A 25,015-nucleotide genomic window follows, 5' to 3' on the forward strand; every position below is an offset into this window, starting at 1 on the left:
TGGCTTTGGTGGCCATTTTTGCTCGCCATCCAAAGAAGCAGCCATCTTGGTAGCCGCCATCACGTGAGCGCCTTCATCAGCATGCGTCGTCGTAACAAGGACACGCCCCTTGACCCCGCCCCCTCTCCATTTTCACCCACTACGAGATGATCGAGGTCCGGGACGGAACCTTTCAGCCCCATCAGCTAATCGGCTAGCTTGACAGCTTCTTCAGCACGCCTCAAAGATGTTTACGTGTCAGGATAAATATCACAACATTCCCCCCAAAACACCGTGTTGCCTCCACATAACAGCCTGCACACACACACACACGCACATGAATATTTGATGGTGTTGATGTTTAAATGACATGGTTTATGGTTTATGGTTTATGATGTATAATGCATACTTTGACTAACTTCACCCTGTCGCCTCCTCGTGCTTTTACTGCATGCTAACTGGCTGACGGCTACGTGCTTTAGCCGCCATTTTACAGCATGTGACATTCACTCAGCATTAGCATGCTAATAAGCAAAAGCATGTACAGTGTAGTACAGTGTAGTACAGTGTAGTACCATGTAGTACCGTGTAGTACCGTGTAGTACCATATAGTACGATATACAGACCAAATATGTGACATGAATGTCCAAAAAACTATTTTCAACAGATAAGATGGTTTTTTCCGTACTTTTCCCTTCTTTCTCGTCTTCTTCTGCTTTAAACACTTTCCTGGGAATTCTTGTATCAATGCCCATTTCCCTGTTTGCTCCCATTTACCCTAAATATGCCGGATTTCTACCCATTTCCCTGGAATGTTCCCCTTATTTCCTTCATTCTCCAAGAAAATGTTATTTTATATGATCCAATTTTCCCAGAAAAATACCTAATTTTTTCGGGAATAATTTCTCAAATTTTCTGTAAAATTGATCATATTTCCACACAAAAAAATGCACTTATTTTCCTGCTAATGTTCCTTATTTTGACCAAAATATTTCTTCTCATATTCCTGGAAAATTCCTCTTATTTTCTTATTTCCATACCAAAATATTTCCCTCATTTTGCTGATTACTTATTTTGAATGTACCCTAATTTTACCCAATTTTTTCTGATAAATTCCCCTTATTTTCCAAGAAATTTCATTTCATTTTACGCCATTTTCCCAGAAAATGTTGCAATTTCAAATAAATCAAATTCCCCCATTTTCCTGGAAATGTACCCTTACTTTAGATAAATATTTCCCTCATCGTGCTGATAACTTATTTTCCAGAAAATGTCCAAATGTGATGTGCAGCGCGTGTGCGATAAGCATTACTCGCCATTGATAAAGCCAGAGTGGGGCGGGGCGGGGTGGGGTGGGGCTCGGAAAGAGCACCATCCCGTCACTCTATGTGCTCTACTTCTATGTGCCTGCTATGACGAGACCATGTGGGCAGCAGCTGATAACAAATATTACCATCAGGTGTGTGTGTGTGTGTGTGTGTGTGTGTGTGTGTGCCCAAGGCCGCGGTGGCGTAATGACCCCCCAAGGGAGAAGGGCCCCGGGCCTCCCCTCCCCTCCGGCTCCCCCCCTGTCAACTAAGAGGAGGGATGAAGGAGGAGGACGAGGAGCGATGGCGGCGAAGGTGGCAGCTGTCGCCTCCTCGGGACAGTAATTGGCCGAGCGCTCGCCCCGACTTGGCGGTGGCACGCCAAGATGGTCATTAGCCACATCCCACCTGGCACCGGCGCCCCCGCCCGCCCATGCCGAGAGGGGAGGGGGGGCGCACCCGGGGTGTCAGTCACTTCTCGGCAAACGAGGCGGCGCCCCGGTTGGCGGCCCGGTTGGCGGCCCGGTCGGCGGCGCTGGAGTGGCAGCTCCAAATCACACTTGACAGCTTGAGTGACAGCTCCGTACGGGCACGGCCGGCCGTGGAAATATGGAAGATATGGAGAATAATCATCCGCACCGCGCTGACGCAATGATGGGGTCATGTGACCGCACGCAGGACCACCACAAGTATTGGGACGGCCGCCACACCTCACGCCCGACTAGGACCGCTCGTCCACCTTTGGACCCGCCGGGTCATCACATGACCCGAAAATTACCAGGGAAGAGGGAAAAACAAGGGAAATGGGACAGGAAAATGGGGTGTTATAAGGGAATATGGGGGACATTTGGGGGGGCATTTGGGGGGACATTTGGGGGGAACATTTGGGAAGACATTTGGCGGACATTTGGTGGGACATTTTGGAAGACATTTGGGGAGCATTTTAGAAGACATTTGGGGGGAACATTGGGGAGGACATTTGGGTGGACATTTGGGTGGACATTTGGGAGGGGTTTGGTGGACATTTGGGGGGCATTTTGGAAGACATTTGGAGGGACATTTTGGAAGACATTTGAGGGGACATATGAGGGGGAACTTTTGGAAGGCATTTGAGGGGACATTTGGGGGGAACATTTGGGAAGACATTTGGCGGACATTTGGTGGGACATTTTGGAAGACATTTGGGGAGCATTTTAGAAGACATTTGGGGGGAAATTGGGGAAGACATTTGCGGGGACATTTGGGCGGACATTTGGGGGGGACATTTGGGAAGACATTTGGGGGGAACATTGGGGAGGACATTTGGGTGGACATTTGGGTGGACATTTGGGAGGGGTTTGGTGGACATTTGGGGGGCATTTTGGAAGACATTTGGAGGGACATTTTGGAAGACATTTGAGGGGACATATGGGGGGGAACTTTTGGAAGGCATTTGAGGGGACATTTCAGGGGGATTTGAGGGGACATTTGGGGGGAACATTTGGGAAGACATTTGGCGTACATTTGGTGGGAAGTTGGAAGACATTTGGGGAGCATTTTAGAAGACATTTGGGGGGGACATTGGGGAAGACATTTGCGGGGACATTTGGGCGGACATTTGGGGGGGGACATTTGGGAAGACATTTGGGGGGAACATTGGGGAGGACATTTGGGGGGACATTTGGGTGGACATTTGGGAGGGGTTTGGTGGACATTTGGGGGGCATTTTGGAAGACATTTGAGGGGACATATGAGGGGACATTTGGGAAGACATTTGAGGGGACATTTGGGGGGGAACTTTTGGAAGGCATTTGAGGGGACATTTCAGGGGGATTTGAGGGGACATTTAGGGGGACATTTGGGGGGACATTTTGGAAGACGTTTGAGGGGACATTTGGGGGGGACAATTGGGAAGACATTGGGGGGGACATTTTGGAAGACATTTGGGGGGACATTTGGGAAGACATTTGGGGGGACATTTGAGGGACAAATGAGGTCAAAGTAAGGGACTGTTCCCAGAAAAAAGGAAGGAAGGGCAAGAAATGCCCCCCCTAGAGGACCCCCAAGTGTTGGGGAAAAGGAAGAAAGGAGGAAAATGGAGCCAGGAAGGAAGCGGAGGGCGGGGCGAGGAGGAGGAAAAATTCAATATATTTTGAATCTAGCCGATGTAATCAGATTACACGTCCGCCATGAGCGACGTATTTCATAAGGAATAAGCAGTTTGGGGGGGGGCGAGGGGGGCGGGCACTTTGGCGGGCTGATCTACATCCGCGTTGACACTTTGCAATAAACGCAGTGGGAGGCGCCCCCAGAAACACAACGCCGTGTAATGGTTTTATCACCACAAACCCCAATTCCCACGCCGGCCCGTGTCAGCCCGGCCGGGGGGGCCAAAATTGAATTAACTGTGAAGCACACATGCTCGTGCAGCCGGGCGGGCGGGGTTGCGGAGGACAAGGAGAATATCCGGAGCCATTTGGAACCTTTTCCTTTTGGCGGGACTCGGGCTCTCGCAGGACGGCTCGAGTTACCGCAGCTGACGACGCGGATGGCGAGACCCGCTAACGCTCGCCAACGCTCACAAAACAATTCACGACCTCAACACGGACGCAGGTGCGCTACATCAGCTACACGAGCTAATGCTAGAGGCTAATAGCTTCACGCTAGACGAATATTAACTTTGAGATCAACCAAGAATTTAGCAGGATGCTAAGTGCTACACACCAAAAGCTAAAATCAAAAGTTATTAGCAAACACAACCCAAAGGTGCTAACATTGCTGATAAGCTAGCTTTTAATACAAACAAACAAGCTAACCTTTCCAAACATAAAAATGCTAACAATGTTGTACGCGCATCATTATGGGGAATATTGAACAAATGCTATACTCCAAAAATGCTAGTACTCAAAAGCTACTAGCGAAAACAAGCCAAAGGTGCTTGGCGGGAATATTACGGCAAAAAATATGTTGCACATTAAAACGTTATAGTTGAAAATCAAAAGTTATTTGTGAAATTGAGCCAAACATTAGCATACCACACGGGGAAGATTACACCAATGATGCTACTGTTTCATCAAAAGTTAGCCTGTCCAGACATGCTAATGCTAACATTACGTTGATTATTAATGGATATTCCATGAAAATGCTAACATAAAAAAGCTAATAATCATGTTATTTGCAAAAACGAGCAAAGATGCTAACATTACAATATACTGTATGTTGCATGTTACATAAACATGTGGATGCTAACAATATTTTCATGGATATTCAATAAAAATGGCATCATAAAAACAGCCAATAATCTAATAACTAATGGGCAAGTTCCCTTAGCAAAGAGGCTAATGCTAACAATATGTTTCTTTTTGTAATCTTTTTATCGGGGACGCAGCAAAGATCACACCGTGGCACGGAGGGCCACAATCGCGCCCGTCGCAGCTTGCGTCTTAAGATTAGCGCCCGGCGGGGTTTCCGGGGTGGCTGCCAGATGACATGGCGGTGCATCGCTGTGGAAACAGGAAGTGGTGACCGCGGACAGATAAAGGCCTCGATTGTCATCCGGAGCTCCCGCCGCTGAGCGTATTCCACAAGGACAAGAATTTGGAAAGACAAATTGTCCATTGTCTACGTGGTGCGGGACACCAGGAGAGGGCGGGGGCCGTCCATCCCTCACGTGTCCGAGGAGGGGGCGGGAATTAGCATAATTAGTTACACGCTGGAACAGAGAAAAAGTAATTGTCAATGCTTTTATTGTTGTATTTCCCCTTTCTGTCTGCTTTTCCTGTTTGTGCGCTGTTTGGCAGTCGGGGGTGGGGGTGGGGGTGGGGGGGCGGACACGAGGATCACATTAGCATGACGTGGTTTCGCTCCGTCCTCGTTCAGCTGACAGACGGAGAAGGAAAAAAAAAACAACGCCGTCAGGAAGAATTCCCAACATGAGAAAGAAGCAGCCTATGGGGAGGGTGGGGGTCCGGGTGGGGGTCCGGGTGGGGGAGGAGGGTAAACTTTGGCAAGGCATGAAGGCAGGAGAGGCGGGAGTTGAAGTCCAGCTGTGCCGTCTGTCTTTTCACACTGAAAACTCACTCCCCGGTCAGCGTGGGAGGGAGGGGGAGCCCCGTGGGAGGGAAAGAGGGGGGGGTCACGAGGAAGAGGAGGCCGAAGAGCTTCAATAGCCTCTTCATCATCACGCGTCGAGCACCAAAACAGCACCGCCATCGCATTTCAAGCGAGCAAAATTGATCCGCGCTCCCGCGGCATCCATCCCGCGTATGGGAACAGTCAAGAGGCGCCGCCTGCACTGGGGGGGCAGGGGGGTGACTTACACGCAGATAAATACTTCGGCAAGAATGACACGGTCCAAGGATGGGAATGCGACAAAACGTAGCTGGATAACAGCAGTGGCGTGCTAACATTAGCCTGCGCTAGCGAGCGGTGACAAAAATGTATTGTTATTGTAAAACTGATATTCACATTTACATATGCTGTCATTTGATAATAAATATGGCATTTCAACTTGAAATAAATTCATAATTTTATTCATTGGTGTATTTAAACTTTTTAAAATTGTTGAAAATTTTATTTATTAATTTACTAATTTTTTTTATTTGTTTTTAATTTAATTTTTCAGAGAAAATTTTCAGATTTTTTTTTATAGTACATAAATTTTTAATATACAGTATATATAATATTTACATTTGAGTATATTTTAATGCATTCATCAAATACATTGGAGATGTATTATTACGTAATTACACTTTCTTTTTTAATAAAAAAATGTATTTGTAAATGATAATTTTACAGCTTTTTTAAAAGCTTTAAAAATAATCCAATTGTAAAAAGAAATAAGAAATATAATACGTATGTAGGCGATGTGCCAAATGTGCCAAATGTCTCTGTGGCGGTCCAAAGAGGGTGGCCACGGTGCGGGCTGTCAGTGGTGATGCTGAGCGGGGATTAACGACGGAAGACGAAAAGGAAGACAACGGCGTCAGGTGACCGGCGGGCGCTGGTGGAGACGCTCATCAATTTGGCGGGAAACCTGCCTGCCCTTAAATGCGCCTTTAATTGCTTTGCTTCCCGGAGCGTCGTTAAGGAAATGCATTCCTTAATGCGACTTAGTGATGCCCGGCCAATCAGAGGCCGTGGAGGGATTGATGAGGACGGAGAGCAGGCTAAACAAATAGATAGACGAGCGGAGGAGGCTGATGCAAGAAGTAGAAAGATGGAGGCATCCGCCAGGCGGGAGAAGAGGAACGCTCTTCAACTAGCAAACACCGATGGCTGCCATGATGGGCGAGCGTCATGGCAGCCATCCTTCCTCTTTTCTAGTCACGCTGTTCACTCTACGCTCTATCTGCTCTACGTGGATCTACGTGCAGGCCTCGTCACTCATCATTACATCATACTATCTATCTTAATGTCACAATACTTCATCTGATACGCATACGTACTGTATACGTACTGTAGTATGTATACATACTGTATACGTACTGTAGTATGTATACATACTGTATACGTACTGTATATGTACTGTATGATTATCTTAACTTACGTCATCATACCTTACCACAACCTACGTCACCTTACCTTACGTTATATTACCTTCCCTCATGTTACCTTACATTATATTACCTTACATTATATTACCTTAGTACCTTACATTACCTTATGTTACCTTACATTATATTACCTTACATTACATTACATTATATTACCTTACATTACCTTACCTTGTTACCTTACATTATATTACCTTACCTTATGATACCTTACATTATGTTACCTTACATTATACTACCATAAGTTATATTACCTTACCTTACATTATATTACCTTACATTACATCATTTTATATTACCTTACCTTATGTTACCTTACATTAGGCTACCATAAGTTATACTACCTTACCTTACATTATATTACCTTATATTACATCACCTAAAATTACCTTACTTTATGTTACCTTACATTATATTACCTTACATTACCTTACCTTATGTTACCTTACATTATGTTATCATAAGTTATATTACCTTACCTTATATTATGTTACCTTACATTACCTTGTTACCTTACATTATGTTACCATAAGTTATATTACCTTACCTTATATTATATTACCTTACCTTATGTTACCTTACATTACCTTATGTTACCATAAGTTATATTACATTACCATGTTACCTTACATGATGTTACCAGAAGTTATATTACCTTACCTTATATTATATTACCTTACATTACCTTACCTTATGTTACCTTACATTATGTTACCATAAGTTATATTACCTTATCTTACTTTATATTACCTTACATTACCTTACCTTATGTTACCTTACATTATGTTACCATAAGTTATATTACCTTATCTTACTTTATATTACCTTACATTACCTTACCTTATATTACCTTACTTTATGTTACCATAAGTTATATTACCTTACCTTACATTATTGTGGTGGAATTTTTTTGACTATTTCTATTATTGACTACTATTGTACGATTACTAAATGTATGCAGCGCATATAAAAACATGTACGCTTTATATGAAAATTCAGGGTTTGGCATGGGTGTAGGTATGTATATATACATAGTATATGTGGATGTATATACAGTACATGCAGTGTATCCAGTACGTAGAGTATATCCTGCAGGTATAAGTCAGCCCCCAGTGGAAGTAGAAGCGCCACCTACCGCTCCTGCCGTGGATGGATATTTTTAGACAAGCGATGCATATTTAAAAAGAAGCTGTGTCGTCCTGATAAGGTTTTTTTTCTCCCCCTTCCTCAAGTGCCAGGTGCCCGTCAAGCTTGGGCACCAAAGGAGACAAGATAAGGAAAGGGGATAAGGAAGTGAGATAAGGAGACTCGGGCAATAAGAGTGTGGTGCCGACCTGCCGCCTCATCTTTATTCCAAAAAGGAGCCGGAGATGAAAGGGACTCTTCTGTGTACAATAAAGGTGAACATCAGCGTCCTACAGCGGGCCTACGGGCGGGTTCCGATATTGTGGCCGTGAGGAGCCCCCGCTGGGACCGCCGGGTCGTGGTGACCGGCGTCCCCCGGGAGCGCCGTTCAATTACAGCGGAAAATGGGGGCTGGAAAAAGTCATGTGACCGTGGAATAACGGACGGAATAAAAGTGGGCTGAGGACGCCAAGCACCTGGAATTCATGGCCCCCAGTAGGGGGGGCGCAGGGCCGAGTACCCGGAACCTGGGACGTTAATATCCCCATGGGTTACCTTAACTTCAGTTAAGGGCTGTCAATTGATTCAAATATTTGATTGTGATTAATCGCACTTTGTCCACAGTTAACTCACAATTAATCACATTTAATCCCAGATAGAAATTTGTTTTTATCCATAATAAGTAGGGGAAACAATTCCATGTGCAACTAGAAGGATAATGACATCAAATGTTAAGTAAAGGATATCAATGTGGGAACTATGGGCCATTATTTCAAACAATACAGTCAGCAAGCATATTTTTGGATGACTGTCTTTTTTATTATTAGCATATTAGCTCTTAAACTCACCCACAAACCTCTCACACTAACATGTTTTTGTTTATTTGTGTCAGCTGATACTATGTGGGAAAGCATAAAGGTAAGATGTGATGACTTTGAGTAATAATATGCATCATTGTGGTAGTTCCATGCTAAATGCTAACGCTAGCATAACACTGGACTTCAGCCACGGTCATCACATTGACAGCCCGTCAATAGCAGCCGGAAGTCCAATTAGTTGGGCCCCTCTTATGCCAAGGGAGCACTGGATAGGACAATAAAAAACAATAGCTGTGATAACTTTGGTCTTGCTACAAGAGCCATCTGCCAGGGCTAACTTAAAGCTAGCTTTACCAATGTAAATACTCTTTTCTTTCTCGAGATGTGACCTTGACGAAGGAGTCGGGTTTTTGGAACGACTCCTTTAAGTGACCAAGAAGAAAGGTTCCCAGTTGGGCTTTGGGTTTTATAATCGTAGAAGCAATTGGCTCTCATGGGGCAGGAAAAGAGTCGTTCAAACGGTTGGACACGATCGCTGGCACCGCATCTCCATGGGCGAGGCACAAGTATTTTTTTCCCTCTCCCGACACTGCTGATGTTTCACTTTTTAACAGGAAGTCCACACGTTGGACCGCGGAGCCACGGCAGGAAGTTGGAAAGGGGAAGTACCCAACCCAGCAGTCACATGATGTTTCATGACAGGTCATCTGTGTGCTGATTGGCTGACCTCTGCGGCCCATGTGACCGTGTCAAACTGGACATGGTCACAAAAATGGATATTTTTGTCATTTTTCTTTGGCTTTACTACGTCATATTCCAAAAACGACAACTTGATATGTTGTTTTGTTTATTTATCATTAATGACCACTTTCAAATGAACGTGTATTTTCTTTAATATGCCAACTCCATGCTACTAAAATGATGTTCATTTACTCATTTATTCTTGGAAATTTGCTTTTTTTTTCTTGTGATATTTTGACTTTATTCTCAGAAAATTCTAGTTGTTTTTTTTAATTTCAACTTTCTTTTCCTCACATAATTATGACTTTTCCAATAAGAAAAAGGCCACAAATGGCCCCCGGGCCGCACATTGACGGCTGGACAAACAAGGAGCCACTCGGGAAGAAGCATTTTTCGCTTTTTCTTTGGCTTTTCCTCCTGAGAGAAGGATGGGCGTGAGGTAGATTTCTCCGTCCCCTCGAGGGAAGAGCGTCGAGCGTGATGTCACATGACCCCAAAGCTAACTCTGACCCCGGTGGAGTAGAAGAAAGAGCATGTGAGTATCGGGGACGGAGGGATTGGGTGTTTGTGGCATTTATGCCGCGTCGGCATTTCTTTCTGCTTCACTTCCAGCGTCCGTCACTCATAAACACAAAGCACATTTACACACACACACACACACACACACACACACACACTTTGCCTCGCCCGGGCCCAGCGCCAATGTTTTTCTTCTCTTTGCTGACTCTTACACGCTCACGGAACCACCACGCCATCACCCCCCCCCCCCTTTCTTTCCCTGGCTGTCCCCCACGCTTAGGAGCCACCAAATATACGGCCAGCTTGAAGCACACACACCAGAGGTTTAAAGCTTCCATACGACATCAGTGCCACTGAGAATAAGACGGTAACAAAGTGCAGTGGTCTCATTCAGCCACAGGACATGATTAGTGTGTGTGTGTGTGTGTGTGTGTGTGTGTGTGTGTGTGTGTGTGTGAGATGGAGACAGAGCGCCATCCTCCAGGTGCTGCATTATTGAACACATTTGTCACTTTGTGCCCATGCTCTATGTGTGTGTGTGTGTGTGTGTGTGTGTGTGTGTGTTGGGTACACGCAAATTCACGGCTTTAAAAATACTTAAAAAAATAACACACAAAAAGACTTAAAAATCAATAGTAAATACAAAAATTAATAGTCAATTTAGAATAAATTATTGCATTATATCATTCATAAAAAAATAATTTAAACGTACATTTACATCATTTTTTACGGTTTGGGAGCCTGATGGCAACAAGTCAAACACACACACACACACACACACACACACACCATCCACGTAAATGGGCCCTGCCGTCCCCCAGTGATGTCACCTCCTAACCCCTCAGCTTGACTCCGCCTCCTAGTGACATGCTCGATGGCGCTACCAGGATGCATGAGTACTGCCAGTATACACCCATATCATACTGATATCACTATCGGCAATATACACTATCATACATCATCGTATACTGTATCATACATCAGCATATAACTATATACCCGTATATACCCTATCATACATCATCGTATACTGTATCATACATCAGTATATACCCATATACCCGTATATACCCTATCATACATCATCGTATACTGTATCATACATCAGTATATACCCATATACCCGTATATACCCTATCATACATCATCATATACTGTATCATACATCAGGATATACCCATATACCCGTATATACCCTATCATACATCATCATATACTGTATCATACATCAGGATATACCCATATACCCGTATATACCCTATCATACATCATCATATACTGTATCATACATCAGGATATACCCATATACCCGTATATACCCTATCATACATCATCGTATACTGTATCATACATCAGGATATACCCATATACCCATATATACCCTATCATACATCATCGTATACTGTATCATACATCAGGATATACCCATATACCCGTATATACCCTATCATACATCATCATATACTGTATCATACATCAGGATATACCCATATACCCGTATATACCCTATCATACATCATCGTATGCTGTATCATACATCAGGGTATACCCATATACCCGTATATACCCTATCATACATCATCATATACTGTATCATACATCAGGATATACCCATATACCCGTATATACCCTATCATACATCATCATATACTGTATCATACATCAGGATATACCCATATACCCGTATATACCCTATCATACATCATCATATACTGTATCATACATCAGGATATACCCATATACCCGTATATACCCTATCATACATCATCATATACTGTATCATACATCAGGATATACCCATATACCCGTATATACCCTATCATACATCATTATTCATTTAATTCAAATGAATATTTGAAAGAAAAAAAATATTTAAAAAATAATAAAATCAATGGTAAGGTAAGGTAAGGTAAGGTAAGGTGAGGTTAAGTTAAGGTAAAAGTAAAGGTAAGATAAGGTAAGTTAAAGTTAAGTTAAGGTAAAAGTAAGGTAAGTTAAGTTAAAATTAAGTTAATGTTAAGGCAAAGGTAAGGTTAAGTTAAGGTAAGGTTAAGTTAAGGGTAAGGTAAAGGTAAGATAAGGGTAAAGTAAGCTGTATTTTTTGGGGGGTAAATTTCAAAGATGAAATACGGCCCCGTATTTTTACGGGATGGCTCACAGGACGCCTCCAGGGAATCGAACGTACCAACGAAGCAATGATGGGTTTGCATGTTTGTGGTTGAACGACTCCACGACTCCTTCTTGAACTTGTTGTACGTTCGTTCATGCGAGCTAACAAAATACAATCCTGACACCCTCAACCTGCCCCCCCAATCCCCCCACCCCCGCGCGTGTGCATGTGATGCAATCAGATGGAATGAATATGCATGCTGTTTCTCATTAGAGGAAAAATGGAGACGCCAGAGGAACATCCACTTCCTGTGTGTGTGTGTGTGCGTGTGCGCGTGTGCACGTGTGTGTGTTGGAGCCCAGGTCAGCCTTGTTGATGGCTGTTCAACACACAATGTATGATAGGCTGAGTGTATGAGTGTGTGTGTGTATGAGTGTGTATGAGTGTGTATGAGTGTGCATGTGCGTGCATGAGCGTGCACGAGTGCGCGTGCATATGCACGAGCGCTAAGCTGCTTTTTATGAACATTCTGGTCCCTGAAGAGGAGCTGCACCCCATCCTCTAATGTGGGAGAACAAAGGTTTAATAAAGGAGAGGGAGGGAAGTGTGTGTGTGTGTGTGTGGGGGGGGGGGGGGGGTTGGGGGGGGGGCTATGACAGGTGACAAGGGGCGTTCTTAAAGACAGAAGCGAAAGCGGTCATGTGACATCCCTCCGAAAAGAAACGTCAAACATGGAGCAGCGCAGCTCTCGAGGTGTCGGGGAGCGAGGCTGCACGATCACACGTACACAAAACAACAAGGACACGGGGGATGGGGGTGGGTGGGGGGTGTCCCCTTTGAACCCGGGACGGGGTACGTCATAAAAGAGGCTGCTGTCAGCCATGTGGGAATGTGAAGACCACATTCCTCTACTTTCCTAACAGCTTTGGAAGTCATGATGGGGTAGGTGGGGGTGGGTGGGGGGTGGCGTCCAAGTTTGGACGAAAGCGTCCCCATCAGCATCTCATGACAAGAACGAGCGGCGGGAGATCATGTGACGAGCGGGGGCGAGGCTTACCTTAAGACGTTCCAGCTTTTAAGGGGGTCCAGGTCTGAAATTATAGAAACCATGGCGGGGGAAAGGGGGGGGGGTGACAAAAAAGGAGGGAGAGGGAGGGCGGGGGTCAACGCGGTGCAAAGCGCTGGAAGCAAAAGGCCCGTGAAAAAAAAGCAACCCCCCCCGGGAAAGGCGTCGCAGAGATGCGTTAAAGTCCGTCAGCGAAGAAGAGACGCCAGCCGTCCTGCTGCTGCTCGGCCGCCGCTGCTGCTGGCTGACGAGAACTGGCGGCGCTCTCCCTCGCCCGCCTCGCTCCCTCTCTCTCTCTCTCTCTCTCTCTTCCTCTCTCTCTCTAGAGCCCCGCCCCCTTCCAGCCCAGCCACAACGCGCCTCGGAGCTTCTGCTGCCTCCACTTCTCACCTTCTTGATCACAGCCTCCTTTGGCCCCATGGTGCCTCATTCTGCTCCATCCTCAATGGTTTTTTGTTTTTTTTTGGGGGGGGGGGACGGCGGGGGGTTTACTTATTTTCCTCTGCTCTTCTGCGGTGCTTTGAGACAAGCGAGTGTCACCGTGGACGCCCTCGGATGAGAACAAAGCAGCCCGGGCGTCAAACGTTGAGAGGAAAGGAAAAAAAAAAAAGAGAAGTGCACCCACTTCCTGTCTGACACCACCGCTTCCTGTTGATGTTGCATGTTGCGATGTACTGCATGTTATTAGGTAGAAGTCTTTTCTATCTAAAACACAATAGAATAGAAAATGAAACAGAATATAAATAGAATGCAAATAGAATTGCAACTTTTCCGCTCGTAATATTATGAATTTTTTGCCATAATATTAGACCTACGCCCCAAAATAATTTGACAAAAATAATAACTTTATTTTGTTTGTCTCTCATAATAATATGACTTTCATTCATATTTAATATTTTAGCTCTGTGATGCTAACATGACATTATTTTCCTTATATGATTATGTTTTATTCTTTTATCTTCTCTTTTTTTCTCCTAAAATGACAGCTCTTTTTTCCATTTTTCTGTTTTCAAAATTTTCAACTATTTCCTCCTATTTAAATGTTCTTCCCATAATATGATGACTTTATTCCCATAATAGTTTGACTTTCATAACTTTATTCCCCCAAGCTAATGTTTCCAAAATGACAACCATTTTGTTTTGTTTCTTCCATCCATACAGCTGGGAAAGGCTCCAGCACCCCCGCGACCCTCGTGAGGAGAAGCGGTAGAAAATGAATGAATGAATGTTCCATCCATCCATTTTCTAGATTTATTTCTAGTCTTCTCACATGACTCACTGGAAGCCTGGATGAAAATCAGCCTGATCCACCTCTGCTGGGCCCCTCCAGCCTCATCCGCTGCCTCCTGAGCCCGGATGCAGCCCACCCCCTCTCCTGTGCCCGGAGAGGAGATACAATATCAGTGTACACGACGCCTGTTTCAAGTTCCCCCCTGCACTCTTAGAAGCGCTGCATGGCGTCTGCATGCGCCCACATCCGTACTGAGGGGTACTCATGGGGTACTCATGGGGTACTCATGGGGGACTCATGGGGGACTCAACCCCAAATGTTGCCCACACCCGCAAGTACAGCAGGTTGGGACCGGGGGCCTCAAACTCAGCACACCCTGCAAGTGTTTGCCCCCAAATCCCCACCCCCCACGCCCCCCGTATCACTCTGACAAAGACAGGAAGTCCCACCCACGGCAGACAGCTTCATGCTACTAAAGTCACATTATTTTGCTTCATAATATGACAAGTTTTTTTGGTTAGAATTTTTTTCATAATATATTTTGTGGTAAAATGACCGCCTTTTGTCATGTCTTCTGTGTTTTTTAATTTTTTTCCAACTATTTTCTTGAAAATGTTCTCTTCATGATTATGTCTTTTGGCTATCATATTTTGACTTTATTCTTGGAACTTTTTCTGCTAGCTAATTGTCACCAAATATTTTCAATATTAATATTTCAGATTCAAGCTTCTAAAATCTCATAACATTATTGCGTTAGACTCGTGAAATTTGATTCTAAATTATTTTGTGCTATTTTGACTTTTTTTGGTAAAATTTCAGCAAATTTCTGTTTTGTGAAAAAGGATATTTTTACAATGTGCAAACAAAAACAGCCACCAGTGGCCCCCGGGCCACACTTTGGCCACCCCAGTAATAGAGTGTGTGGACGAGCACAATGTAGACGAGTAGGTAAGACGTGAGGATGATGCAGAGCTAGCATCATCCGCGGCGTACGCGGCGCTTTAAATAGACGCCGTTGGACATCTGCTTCACTGACGAGGAGGAGGAGGAGGAGGAGGAGGATGAAGAGACTCGACAGCATCACTCTCCTCTTCCTCTGTCTCTATTTCAGTCTCTCGCCCTCTCACACACGCCATGCATCATAATCACCCTGGCAGGTCTGCCATGTCGTGTAGGTGTCGTCTCCGTGGCGTCCGAGATCCAGGACGCATCCGTCCCAAACAAATGTGGCGTGTCATCAGTTTTTGGCTCCGTTTCAGCCCACAAGTTGGTTACTGTCCCTTTAAGAAGCACCGACTGCTCATCGCCGGGACGTCGGTCTTCTCCGACAGTCTAACTTCACTTGTGTTGCACTCGGGCTCCAACTGGGACGCGTGCAACCAGAGTCCGGACTCATTGGACCCAAAATATGCCAGCAAAGACCAGAACATGGAAAAGCATCCCAACAGTCCCAACAGTCCCAACAGTCCCAACAGTCCCAACAGTCCCAACAGGGCATGGGGGAAGACAAGGGGGGTTGAGTGCAGGGGCGGATTGGCCGCCTCTCCGGGTTCCCCGGCATCGGACATCGAGACGAGACGAGAGGAAGAAAAGCCGTAGAGTACGACTTGGCGTCCATCCGTTACAGCGGCGGCCATCAGCTCATCGATTAGCTCGCACATGCGCCCGTTTGTTGCCGGCCGGCGTGCGCTAACGTTAATTGTGTGATCGATGCTTGTTTGGGCGCCTGAACCTTCCGTCTTCGAGAGCGGCGGCGTGGAAAGGGGGGGGGGGGGGGGGGGGGGGAGCAGGCCCGTGCACGAGCACAAGGATTAGGAAGGGAAGAAAAGGCCGCATATTAAGGAGCGCACGCAGGAAGGAAGCAGCGCACGTGCATCCGTGCATCCGTGCATCCGTGCATCCGTGCATCCGTGCATCCGTGCATCCGTGCATCCGTGCGCTGAGGGCGTGCGTGAAATAAGTGCGCCGGGATTATTTCATAAACGACATTCTGATCCCGTCAAACGCGCCTGGAGCTCAACGCCCACGTGCACGTCATCGTCAAATGCTGCCTTCATGAACCCCCCCCGCCATCGTCCCCATGTATACAACCCCCCAGGAAAACAAGTGGAATGGCGCTTCGACTACCCTCTTCTCTCCTTTGTTTGCAACCACTGAACCCCCCCCCCTCTCCAGCAAGCCAAGATGGCCGCTAAGCCTCCATCGCTGCCAGGGTGGCGTAGTTGGCATTTCATTGGTAAATATTCCATACAACATATTTGCTTGGAAAATGATACATTCAGGAATTTCATAAAATATTCCAATCATAACACAAAACTACATTTTTTAATAATTTATTGATTTAATGATAATTAAATTATATTAATACCTATTTTATAAATGTATTTTGGGGATTAAATTGTTCAATAAAATATGTAATTATGTAATACTATAACTGTAGTAATTAGAATATTACCATTTCATATGCTTCCATATCATATTCAAAATATGAAAATAATGACATAAAGCTACTAAAATATCTGTTTGAATGATGTAGAAATAACCAGATAAAAATAACGTTTCATCGTTATTGACATCCCATAAAAGAATAATAGACTTCTTGCTTTTTTAATATCGGTATTATACGTATTATTTATAATATATCATATTTTTAGCTCCATTAGCTAAAAATCCAGCTTTTGAATGTAAAGCTATAACTAATAAAAAATAATATTACTCCAAGAAAGAAAGAGAATATTTATCTTTGGTTGACAAACAACGTTTGAAAAAAAACAAGAAAGTCGAGAAACAGGATGTGGTCCTGGGAAACCAGGACATCTGGTCACTCGAATCAAAAGTGCAAGTGCTCTCACTGGCTCCGCCCCCTGTTGACACGATCCGCCGCTGGCCTGCCGCTGACGTCACGGGCGAGCGGAAAGGAGGTCGGGAAGTGAAAGCGGGCGAGCGAGGAGAGAGCGGCGTGGGAGAGAGAGAGTGGGCGAAGGGGAAGAAGAGGTGGGAAAGGCGCGGGATAAATTTAGAGCTGCTCCTAATCAACTTCTGTGTGTGTGAGCGAGCGAGCGAGCGAGAGAGAGAGAGAGAGGGAGAGAGCGAGAGAGAGAGGGGTTGAACAGTCCAAATCGATGGTGGCGGCCCACTCGCTCGCCGAGAGAGAAGGAGGAAGGCGTGAGGGCAGAGTGAAGCTGTGGGCAACATCCTAGCTAATCAGCTCATGTAGCTCGCATCTACTCGGAATGGCGGCTGTGCGGCGTGGGGGCGTGGCCTGACGCGGGGTACGGCGTGGGCTCGAATGACGGCGAGATGGCCATCACCGTCCGACGCGGTCTTCTTTTGGTTTCTTTCCCCCAACGAGATCAAGCGCCCTCCCCCCACTACCCCCCCACAACACCTCTCATTAGCCGCTGATCGATCCCTGTGCCGGTTCGGTCGCACGAAGAGAAAACGCAATTAGAGCATCGAGAAAACGATTGCGTGAACCGATGATCGATAGCTAATCATCACCTGGGGTTGAGTGCTGGGGGGGGCTGGGGGGGGGCAGGGGGTTAAAGGGTGAAAAAACGAATGGCTGCACTTCGGCTTACATTCAGCTCAGGGGTGTCCAAAATGCGGCCCTGGGGGCCCTCAGCATATCATACTTCATCAGATATGAAGTATACTGCAATATCTGCTATATAGTATAGTATACTGCTGTGTACTACTAAGTATGCTAACAGTCAGAAACAGAAACAAGAAGCTCAGAATGGAATGGTCCCAACAGTGCATGGTATGCTGCGTGGTAGGAATGAAGACATCTGGAATCACTGCCAGGATAGACCTGGACCAACACCCAACCAAAACAAGACCAGTGTAAAAAGATGAAGGGCCTTTAGTTCTTTTGGACAAAATAGTCCCAATAGTGCATGGCATGCTGCTTATTAGACATGGAAACATCTGGATCCATTGCCAGGATTGATTTTGATCCAAAATGTGTCAAAAAAAGACCAAAAAGGTTGATGGTGATGAAACGCTGTTGGCCATATTCGGCCATATTTGTCCCAACAGTGCATGGTATGCTGCGTGGTAGGAATGAAGACATCTGGAATCACTGCCAGGATGGACTTGGACCCAACATGAGCTAACAAAGTGAAGGAAAGTGGACTAAGATGAGCTATCATCAGGAATGGAATGGTCCCAACAGTGCATGGTATGCTGCTTGGTTGGAATGAAGACATCTGGAATCACTGCCAGGATGGACCTGGACCTGGACCCAACATGAGCTAACAAAGTCAACGAAAGTGGACTAAGATGAGCTATCATCAGGAATGGAATGGTCCCAACAGTGCATGGTATGCTGCGTGCTAGGTATGAAGACATCTGGAATCACTGCCAGGATGGACCTGGACCCAACATGAGCTAACAAAGTCAATGAAAGTGGACTAAGATGAGCTATCATCAGGAATGCAATGGTCCCAACAGTGCATGGTATGCTGCGTGCTAGGAATGAAGACATCTGGAATCACTGCCAGGATGGACCTGGACCTGGACCCAACATGTGCCAACCAAAACCCAAAGAGTGTAAAAAGAAGAGAGGCAGGAAGGAAGCGTCCCGACAGTGCATGATATGCTTGATGGGTGAAATCAGGTTAGAATTCCTGACCTCCCACATCCACTCCACACACGGAACGCAAGCATGCGTGTTCTTCCCAACACGCTATCATGTAACAACATCCTGGCCCATATGTACGTTGCTTACATGGGGGGCGGGGTCAGTCTACACCCCCCCTCCCCACCCCATGAGGGACAACCGTTTCTTCAAACTACAGCGTTTGTCTCAGGTGGTCATTGAGGCTCAAGGGTCAAAGGTTAGATAAAGCAGGAGCCAATTAAAAAGAATGGGAGGGGGGTAATATCCAACCCCCCCCAGCAATAATGGTGTGTTCTCTTGACATTTCCTGGCAGGTGACACACACCACAAAACTATCTTTTTATTTACACACGTGTTATTACTTTCATACGCACGCACACACACACATATACACACATATACACACATATACACACAAATACACACATATACACCCCCCCGCCCCCCCATAGATGTTAGCATCTCACCAAGGGATCAAAGGTCAGTAAAAGCTAGCATAGTCCATTTGTGAGGCGCCGCAGGGCCGCAACACGACTTGATGAAACATGTCTACTTCTCATTGGGGGGGGGGGGGGGGGCTTATGGGATTGAAAGGGTCACAGATGGAGGTGTGCTTTGTGGTCCTCATAGTTCACAGTCCTGAGCCCAAAGCTGATTGGTGGTCCTGAGGAGACTTGGCATTTGGGTTCCGTGGGGGCCGTGGACACAAAAAGCAAACGTTTAAAAAAACACTTGGAAGTCAAACTAAACGATAACGTTCCTTCTTCACGTTGGAGCCGGATTCTGGATCTTCCTCTGGTTCTTCCTCTGGTTCTTCCTCTGGTTCTTCCTCTAGCCCTTCCTCTGGCTCTTCCTCTGGTTCTTTGTCTAGCTCTTCCTCTAGTCCTCCCTCTGACCCTTCCTCTGGATCTTCCACTGGCTCTTCCTCTAGCTCTTCCTCTGGTTCTTCCTCTTGTTCTTCCTCTGGCTCTTCCTCTAGCTCTTCTTCTGGCTCTTCCTCTAGCCCTTCCTCTGGCTCTTCCTCTGGTTCTTCCTCCGGCTCTTCCTCTGTTTTTTCCTCTGGTTCTTCCTCTAGCTCTTCTTCTGGCTCTTCCTCTAACCCTTCCTCTGGCTCTTCCTCTGGTTCTTCCTCTGGTTCTTCGTCTAGCTCTTCCTCTAGTCCTCCCTCTGACCCTTCCTCTGGATCTTCCACTGGCCCTTCCTCTGGCTCTTCCTCTGGTTCTTCCTCTGGTTCTTTCTCTGGCTCTTCCTCTGGATCTTCCTCTGGTTCTTCCTCTGGCTCTTCTTCTGGCTCTTCCTCTGGTTCTTTCTCTGGCCCTTCCTCTGGATCTTCCTCTGGTTCTTTCTCTGGCTCTTCTTCTGGTTCTTCCTCTGGTTCTTCCTCTGGTTCTTCCTCTGGTTCTTCCTCTAGCCCTTCCTCTGGCTCTTCCTCTGGTTCTTCCTCTGGTTCTTTGTCTAGCTCTTCCTCTAGTCCTCCCTCTGACCCTTCCTCTGGATCTTCCACTGGCTCTTCCTCTAGCTCTTCCTCTGGTTCTTCCTCTTGTTCTTCCTCTGGCTCTTCCTCTAGCTCTTCTTCTGGCTCTTCCTCTAGCCCTTCCTCTGGCTCTTCCTCTGGTTCTTCCTCCGGCTCTTCCTCTGTTTTTTCCTCTGGTTCTTCCTCTAGCTCTTCTTCTGGCTCTTCCTCTAACCCTTCCTCTGGCTCTTCCTCTGGTTCTTCCTCTGGTTCTTCGTCTAGCTCTTCCTCTAGTCCTCCCTCTGACCCTTCCTCTGGATCTTCCACTGGCCCTTCCTCTGGCTCTTCCTCTGGTTCTTCCTCTGGTTCTTTCTCTGGCTCTTCCTCTGGATCTTCCTCTGGTTCTTCCTCTGGCTCTTCTTCTGGCTCTTCCTCTGGTTCTTTCTCTGGCCCTTCCTCTGGATCTTCCTCTGGTTCTTTCTCTGGCTCTTCTTCTGGTTCTTCCTCTGGTTCTTCCTCAGGATCTTCCTCTGGTTCTTCCTCTGGTTCTTCCTCTGGCTCTTTCTCAAGCTCTTCCTCTAGTCCTTCCTCTAACCCTTCCTCTGGATCTTCCACTGGCTCTTCCTCTAGTCCTTCCTCTGGTTCTTCCTCTAGTCCTTCCTCTGGCTCTTCCTCTAGCTCTTCATCTGGTCCTTCCTCTGACCCTTCCTCTGGATCTTCCACTGGCTCTTCCTCTAGCTCTTCCTCTAGTCCTTCCTCTGGTTCTTCCTCTAGTCCTTCCTCTAGTCCTTCCTCTAGCACTTCCTCTGACAGCTCTTCCTCTGGCTCTTCCTCTGGCTCTTCTCTGTCTCGTTCTGGGTCTTCTTCTTGCTCTTCTTCAGGATTATCTTCTGAATTTCCTTTTGGGTCTTTTGTGACTCTTCTTTTACGATATCTTCTGAATCTTCTGTATCATTATAATTAGGCTTTCTTCTGGGTTGTCTTCTGAAGCTTCTTCAGACTCTGTTTTGATTCTTGGTTTGGGGGTATCATCTGAATCTTTGTCTGGATGGTGTCACCTTCTGGGTCGTGTTTTGGCTCTTCTTTTGGGTTATCTTCTCATGCTTCTTCTGACTTTTTTGACTCTTCTTCTGTGTTGTGAATATATCTATATCTGTATCTCTATCTATCTGGGTCTTATTTCAGCTCTTCTACTGGGTTATCTTCTGGCTCTTCTTCTGATTCTTCTTTTGCTACTCTTGGGTCTACTTCCAGATCTTCTTCTTGGTTATCTTCTGGCTCTTCTTCTGATTCTTCTTTTGCTATTCTTGGGTCTACTTCCAGATCTTCTTCTTGGTTATCTTCTGGCTCTTCTTTCCACTCTTCTTTTGGCTTTTCTTCCGAGTAACCTTCAGGGTCCTCTTTTGGCTCTTGTAGTTGACGTAGTGATGTAGTGACGACCAGCCAATGGCTGTGCTTGTGGGCGGAGCTACAAGCAAGCATCACCAGGCCAGCCAGGAGTGTCATCACATCATCTGGTTCTCATCCTGGTGGAATCTGTGGTCCACACTTGTTCAAACGTAAACACGCTGACGCTGACATCACGGCTCTCCAAATGTTTACTCACGCCCCCCCCCCCCTTCCTCCCTCCCCCCCTCCCTGAGGGAGTCCAGATGCGTTAAACCGTCCTACGGCGCCAAAAGGTTACGATCTTCCGTTAGCAACATGCTAACGTTCTTAGCGCAAGCTAACATTGGAAGAAGGGGGGCGGGGGGAGAAGGAGGCGACGAGGGCGGGGCTGTCGGGGTCCGGCGGCGAGCTGACAGAACGCCCGGAGCGGTGGTGCAAAGTGCTGAGTCAGCGCTGGTGTTTGCATGATTGCGTCCCTGAGCCGTCACGGAGGACGAGGACACATCTCATGACTCAGCAGTTTTCCAAAAACCTTTTGCCTTGTTTTCTTCACGCATGAACGTTCCGTCACTCCAAAATCTTTCCAGTCCGCTCAGTCCAATTCCCGCTTAGAACTTCCAGCAGACTGACGTGGAATGCAGAGTGTGCGTGTTGGGGGGGTGGGGGCGGGGGGTGGGTGTACCGAGTGATATCACCAGAAGAAGCTGATGAAGACCATCTGCCTCCTCTTCCTCGTGTCACACAACGGCTGTTATTGTTGCGGGTCGGGTGGAAATGAAAAGAATATTGCCTCCATCAAATATGGATGGCGCGGGCGGCGTTCCAGGGAGCGCGGGCCGACCCCCAAAACAATTACAAGCAATAAAGCGCGCCGGCGCTTTAATCACTGGAGCAACGTTTACATGACTAACGCAATAAAGTGCACTCTCACATCGCCGTTACCGGCGCCAGCTGAGAACGTGGGGCCGACCTCCTCATTATGCACATGATTATGTTTATGTCCTATATTAGCGCTTTTCATTTGCCTTTATTGTGGACAGCGGGATGCTCCACGCCGCCCGAGGAGGGAGGATGCCGGAAAAGTCACGTTTATGGAAGATGATTTATTGGCAGTGCGGAGGATGCTTTCGCCTGCCTGTTAGCGTCACAGCATGTTAGCATCACAGCATGTGGGCATCACAGCATGTTAGCATCACACCATGTTGGCATCACAGCATGTTAGCATCACACCATGTTGGCATCACAGCATGTTAGCATCACAGCATGTTAGCATCACACCATGTTGGCTTGACACCATGTTAGCATCACACCATGTTACCATCACACCATGTTACCATGACACCATGTTAGCATCACACATGTTAGCATGACACCATGTTAGCATCAAACCATGTTAGCATGACACCATGTTAGCATCACACATGTTAGCATGACACCATGTTACCATCACACCATGTTACCATGACACCATGTTAGCATCACACATGTTAGCATCACACCATGTTAGCATCACACCATGTTAGCATCACACCATGTTAGCATGACACCAAGTTACCATCACACCATGTTACCATCACACCATGTTACCATCACACCATGTTAGCATCACACATGTTAGCATGACACCATGTTACCATCACACCATGTTACCATGACACCATGTTAGCATCACACATGTTACCATCACACCATGTTACCATAACACCATCTTACCATGACACCATGTTAGCATCACACATGTTAGCATCACACCATGTTAGCATCACACCATGTTAGCATCACACCATGTTAGCATGACACCATGTTAGCATCACACATGTTAGCATGACACCATGTTAGCATCACACCATGTTAACATCACACCATGTTAGCATCACACCATGTTAGCATGACACCATGTTAGCATCACACCATGTTACCATCACAGCATGTTAGCATCACACCATGTTGGCATCATAGCATGTTAGCATCACACCATGTTGGCATGACACCATGTTAGCATGACACCATGTTGGCATGACACCATGTTAGCATGACACCATGTTAGCATCACACATGTTAGCATCACACATGTTAGTGTGACACCATGTTAGCATCACACCATGTTAGCATGACACCATGTTAGCATGACACCATGTTAGCATGACACCATGTTAGCATGACACCATGTTAGCATCACACATGTTAGCATCACACATGTTAGTGTGACACCATGTTAGCTTCACACCATGTTAGCTTCACACCATGTTGGCATCACACGGGGAATGGGAAGATGCTGGGAAAGAAGATTTTTGGGGTGAAGGTGTGTGTGGGAAGGGGGGGGGTAGGTCCAGCAACATAAAAGTAAACAGGTGTGATGCCAAAGCCAAAGGGGGCGCTATAACCCCTAGCATACATGATGCTGTCTCAAGTAAACAAGATGGCGGCGTTCCCGGCGTTTGGAAAGTATTCACCAAAGTATTTGCATAAAAAAAGTCAGCGAGCAAGCGCTTCAAATACATTTCCTAAAAATAAATGTTCCATTCCGACGGACTTGTGATCATTCCGAGCATGCAGTCCAAATTAAGGCGGAGCTAGGAGTGATCCCCCCACGTCCGACTACACCTGAGCTGCTCCCCCACGCTTTCATCCTGGGCTCCGGTTTCATCTGGCCTCGGAAGCGAGGGAGGAAAAAAGGTGGACAAGCTCCATCTTAAGTGCCAAAGAGTCACTTTGAAGCTGGGCCGCTCCTCTGCATGCATATTCATTCCCGCCTTCTCCTTCCGCTCCTCCGAGCCGTCCTCCTCTCACCGCGCCGCACACTCGCGAGCCGAGCCGCTAGCCGAGCCGCTAGCCGAGCCGCTAGCCGAGCCGCTAGCCGACCCGCTCATGTGCCAAATCTATTTGTCTCTCTTTTTTTCCTCACAAAAAATGCCATCTTACTTACAAAATGAAGTCTTTTTTCTTCATTATTGACATGTTTTATTCCCCCATAAATGAGGCCTTTTCCCCCCCACAGAGGAACATATTTTAGTCCACAAATGTGCTAATCATTTTTCATATTTGGATTTCATGAAAGTTCTTTCGAACCTGTTTATGACCTACTCAACATGTTTCTTACAATATTAGAGCCCTCTAGA

General features: G+C 46.3%; 1 protein-coding gene across 10 annotated transcripts in view; it reads right to left on the minus strand.

Moving 5' to 3' along the window:
- The window catches only part of celf2 (cugbp, Elav-like family member 2), a 124,028-nt gene that overhangs the window by 80,809 nt on the left and 18,204 nt on the right, over nt 1–25,015 (minus strand). For 2 of the 10 annotated variants that reach the window (XM_058069387.2, XM_058069383.2), the window contains exon 1: nt 13,191–13,437. The exons of 1 other annotated variant lie outside the window; for it this stretch is intronic. In XM_058069387.2, the coding sequence (XP_057925370.1) occupies nt 13,191–13,243 (53 nt within the window). In that variant the 5' untranslated portion in view covers nt 13,244–13,437. Of the gene's footprint in view, nt 1–13,190; nt 13,439–25,015 lie in introns of those variants that run through there. 7 more of the 10 variants (XM_058069389.2, XM_058069388.2, XM_058069391.2 and 4 more) reach the window with 5 other exon arrangements.

Source organism: Doryrhamphus excisus, linkage group LG6, assembly GCF_037039965.1.
Source record: "Doryrhamphus excisus strain RoL-2023G ecotype Guam linkage group LG6, RoL_Dexc_Guam_v1.1, whole genome shotgun sequence".
Taxonomy (NCBI): Eukaryota; Metazoa; Chordata; class Actinopteri; order Syngnathiformes; family Syngnathidae; genus Doryrhamphus; species Doryrhamphus excisus.